At 36.4% G+C, this 5,000-nt stretch overlaps 1 protein-coding gene across 7 annotated transcripts in view; it reads left to right on the top strand.

Moving 5' to 3' along the window:
- LOC138046867 (uncharacterized) overlaps positions 1 to 5,000 on the top strand; it is a 54,044-nt gene that overhangs the window by 29,841 nt on the left and 19,203 nt on the right. For 6 of the 7 annotated variants that reach the window (XM_068893460.1, XM_068893452.1, XM_068893490.1 and 3 more), the window contains one exon: positions 4,511 to 4,608. In XM_068893460.1, coding sequence (XP_068749561.1) covers positions 4,533 to 4,608 — 76 coding nt within the window. In that variant the 5' untranslated portion in view covers positions 4,511 to 4,532. Of the gene's footprint in view, positions 1 to 61; positions 229 to 4,510; positions 4,609 to 5,000 lie in introns of those variants that run through there. The other variant, XM_068893499.1, reaches the window with a different exon arrangement.

Here is a 5,000-nt window from a genome sequence, read left to right as displayed (position 1 = left end):
TGCGTTTTTGACACGGAGTGCAATTTGACACGATTGAGTTTCTTGTCTTCACGCACGTATTAAATGAAATAGGAAGGGTTTTTTGCCTCTTATAGCACATATGTTGTTTGTTTCAAAAAGCATTTCGCTGGAAAATGGTGGCTTTTATGAATTCATCATGTGTAATATGCGAGCTTAACTGGATAGTTTTTAAGGCAATAGTAAAGCATTTTCGTGTCAAAATATAAGGTAAGCGACTCCTTTCTGTTGTTAACTTAATTGAATATACCATGGCTCGTAAGTTTGTATTTGTCATCTGCTGTAAACTTGATTTCCACACTCAAAATTACCTCCAGAACCTTTTTTTTTGCGTAAAATAAGCTTTTAGAATGATTTTCGTTTCTTCTGTGGTGATACTTGACGATTCGGGAACATTTTGTGAAAAAGATTTATAACGGGTCACAAGCAAAACTTGCCCGATTATGCATATGTAAACATCCACTTCGCCCTTTGACATCCCATTGAAAGAAACTCGTAAAATATTCGCAGACCGGTTGCTTTCTCTGAAATTTGAAAGGATGATTGCTAACAAATATAGAAAGATTTTCACAATAACTAAAAATTCCTGTGTTAAGCATTAGAATTCGACGAAGAGGTAATGCGACTAAATTTGTCCCGTGCGGTGCTATTTTTATGATTTGACTGTTGTGCAAATTTTGAGAGATAATATTAAATTATGAAAAAATATCTAGTTAAAGGTAAAGGTACACCTTATTTAACGTCGGAGTTCCTTTACTCTCTAGAGAGTATTCTCCCAGGAAGCCGACGGATAGATCGTTAAAAAATCTTTATTTTTAGCTGTTATTTGAACATAAAAGATGCAACACTTGACGACAAATAATAATTTTGCTATTACTATGTATTTTTCCCGGGAATCCGGTTGAAAATGAGTTAACAAATTTGCATACGTGCGTTGAAATGTGATACACGAGGAGAAAGGAATTTTATTTCTCTGACAAATGATTTTGTCATTGTAGTGCTAGATGAAATTTATTTGGGAAGCCAACAATATTCTTTTTACTTCCTGGTTAATCCAATTTTATTGCTGCGACTTGCTAGTGCGAAGATTGTGTACATGAAACTCGCGCTTCTTGAGAATTTTGAGTGTCATGAAATTACATAATTTGCGTGACAATATATCCCTTTTTTAATACTCAGACCCAAATACATTCAGATAGAAACAAACTTCATATTTACTTAACTATTTCTTCGCTTTTGTGCTTGTCAGCATTGTGATTTGTGGTAATTCGCAAGTCTGTTTTTGTATCTCATAGATGTTTAGATTTTCAATTACACGGCCACTCAACCTCTCTATTGTGTAAATAGTTCACCCTGAAGTCAAAATAGATACGTTTCTCAGGAACCCGACAAAGAAGGCTTCCTGACCCGACAGAAGAAATCTAAATATTCAGTTAAATATTACAACAAAATTAACTAACGACGGAAGTTTCTTCGCTAAAAAGTACGTTGTTCTACTCTGAAACATTCTTTCCCGTAGTTCATTCACTTGACACAGGGTGATCACGTGCACCTTTACGGTTGCCTAGCATGTGATCAATTTCTTCCTTTTGACAAAACGGTAGAGACTGCAAAAATGTTCGTGTTTTTAAGATCTTTCAATGAGAATTCGATTCATAGTTATATATAAACACTATGTTATTTTTTTTCTTCATCTGTCTCTTGGCTTGCTTTTTCTGGTGCAAACGCAAAGCCAAACAATGTTTTGACCTGGTATCAGATTAGACCGTCACATAATGAAGCGGAAACAACACCTTTAGTCCTTTCTTGTATGTGCAATAAACGTTTGCTTAGTCCAACTGCTAGACATGCTGGAAAACGTCCGTCAGAGCAATTTGCAGTTAGTTTTTTGCCGACTATTTATTTAAAGAAGAAACGAGTGAATTTTACTCAAGACGGCGTGTTTTGTTATCTTTAAACTGAATTTATTACGAAAGCTTAAAAGACTAAAAGACCTTAAAATGGGACAGGACATTACAAAACAATTAAACGTGTGAGCCAAAGGGCCTCTGCTAGCGCGACATGTGGGTGACCCCTGAAATGGTCTTAATGACGCGCCACTTGAAAAAATTAACTGGAACGCTGCAGTTCTTTGTGTAACGCGTACCACAGGCAACCCAGTGTAAGCTTTTTGGAGCTTCTCGTTTATTTGATGTTAGCATAAATCACTTTCCATCCGCTTACATCCATACGCTGATGATATTGACAGTTATTCTGATTTCCAAAATACCGGCTTGATCGTCTTGAAAGAAATTTCAATGCTGCCGCAAGACTCCTTTGTTTAGTACCGAAATTCGATCATATCTCGCCTTATGTAATTCAGCTTTAAGTCTATTTATTTATTTATCCTTTTTTAATTTGTTTAAATTCAAATATATACAAAGCAATATTTACAGGAACATACCAAAAATAGGTCCGCAATGCGTACTTGTGTGGGATTTCAGTCAAATAAACGTTGATGATTAGCATTACAATAAATGTAATACACTTAGTAATGTTGTAGTGATGAATGTCGAGTAAAGATTCCGTAGAATTCCGAGCTGCAGACAAGAAAACAGTTAGGGGAGAAACATGTTTGCACTTCTAGCTTCGAGGAAATTAGGGGTGCTTACCATTTGTCATAATAAACCGGTTGGGATGATCGGTGAATAATGGTAACTGTTTTTCCAAAATTAGCAAACCAGCCCAACGAGATGGCGCTTACCATTTGCAATTGTTTTCGGCTGATGAAAGACTGGAAACTGGAGAATTTAGCAAATGGTGAGGAAATTTCCACTGTTCCGTTCGGAATGGAAAAACAGGACTACCTCTGTTTATGTGAAAATTGACAGTAAGTTGAAATGCATTAGTTTCTTTAACTTGCGAATCTACAGAAACTGGCGCCGTCACACAACGTTTCAACAAATTGTAGTTAAGATAGGGAACCTCAAATTGCTAATCATAAATCTACAGGATAATTCGTTATGTTATATGTGTCGGCGAAACTTCGGTTGTTGGTAGCAATAAACGGGAGTTGAAAGTAATGAAATTATTCAACAGTTGCAGACTGCGTGGCGCGACACCATTTATATTACTAGAATTGTATTTTCTGCGCAATTTTTTTGCGGGATTTTCATAGGATCGAGACAATGTCCGAGAAGTGGAATTTGGTACGATTGTTCCTTATTCATCCAAGAATCTCTTGCATATGCAAACAGAAAGGGAGTGTTTACGTACTAAAATAAATACCCAGCAACGCGTGGTTTAAATTTAGGTCTTAAGACCTAATCTACGCCCTCCGAATCTCCAACTAAAAACTACGAAATATCTAAACATAAATTGTCAGTTTTGCTCTGTGAAAGCTCACAATAAATGTAAGTTGAAGGGTTGTAGGGCATACTAAGTAACATATTTTCAAACTTAACTCAGGCTCGTTTTATGTGAGAGTAACAAAAACTCAAATTTATTTCGAAGTGTTCAATCAACTTTTCTTCGTTTATACGACTTTTCCTTACCTTGTAAATTTTGTTTGCACCGAGAAAACAAGTCGAAAATCGCCAAATGACTACTCTATAAAATGTGATGTTTTAATAAAAGTGTAGTATGAGTCAGTAATAAAGACATCTGTTTTCTATTTCATGATTTCGTTTGCGCCAGTTATTAGTTTTTGTGTTTTATATCAAAAGCAAATGACTTCTAATTCACTGAAAAGCAAACCTTCCGAAATTTGTTTGGATTTTACGCGAAGATGACCCTTTGTTAAGAGACCCACCCACTCTTACAAAAATGTGAACGAAAATCTTACGAATAAATTTTTTTGTTTCTTATCCCAGACATGTAGGACATTTTGATATTAACACTTAAAAAGTCATCAGACAAGATTGCAATATTCCACTGAATTTCTTCAATCCTTATGGTCCATTTTAACTGGGAATGAGTGGAAAAGGATCATGAAGATTTGATCAATTCAGTACAGAGACAAACACAGTCTTCCACATTATATTATTTGCGTAGGAAAGGCCAAGAAGATGATGTTTCTTGCATGTAATTTTTCTAAAGAATGCTGTGAGCAAACACACTTAGAATATGAAAAGCTGAAATCGAGAGATTGTGTAGAACACTATACAAAGTAAAAGACTGAGAAATAAATTTAAGAAACGCTTTTCGATTCATTTTATTTGCAGGTTGAAAATGAAAATGAAACGTATGATCTGAAATATATGAAATGTTACGCGAGGCTTAAGAATTTTAAAATGTTGAACTAAAAGAAATCCAGTCTGGTTTGATTCCATGACACCAGTTATTCGTGGCGAATGAACAGCCTCTCTTCGATCGTCACCCAATCTTTTCCGGAAAAGGCGTGACGGAGTAAAACGGGGGGGGGTGGGGCTGATAGGAACTTGAAGGTTTGCATGGTCGTTGCCTTTTGCTTGAGACTCTTCTGAGCTCTTTTTCTCTCTTTGTTTACCCACAGATAGTCTCGTCCTGCACCAACTATGACAGAGTGTCCAAAGCGTTATCTGCTTTGTCTTGCCTGCCTCGTGGCCTACGTCATCTTCATTGCTTATTCAAGTAAGAGATCTGTTTATATTTTGGTTGCGCTCTCCATAGCTCATTCTATGGAGAGAGCAACCGCGAACATTTAGCAATTTCAATAGCTCATTTTACTTTGTTTACTTGATGACCCTGCCCCACGGAGGAGGTGTGCCAGAAGTCGACCTCAGAGTGAAAGTCTCGTTAACTTAAATTGAGAACTATGGGCCGGTTACTTAAACGAAGTCTAGACAGCGCTTACGAAAGTCCACGTTTTACCTATGTTTAAAATGTGAAAATCCATTATTTAAACGTTGTCCAACTATAACTGTGTTTAAGCTGCGACTAAACAATCACTAAGGAACAACAGCGAGTTAGACCTTCTCGCACATAAGTTTAAATGCCGTTTACTTAGCAATTTCATAATCAGC

The sequence above is a fragment of the Montipora capricornis genome, chromosome 1 (genome assembly GCF_036669925.1).
Source record: "Montipora capricornis isolate CH-2021 chromosome 1, ASM3666992v2, whole genome shotgun sequence".
Lineage (NCBI taxonomy): Eukaryota > Metazoa > Cnidaria > Anthozoa > Scleractinia > Acroporidae > Montipora > Montipora capricornis.
This window is presented reverse-complemented; position numbering and strand designations above follow the sequence as displayed.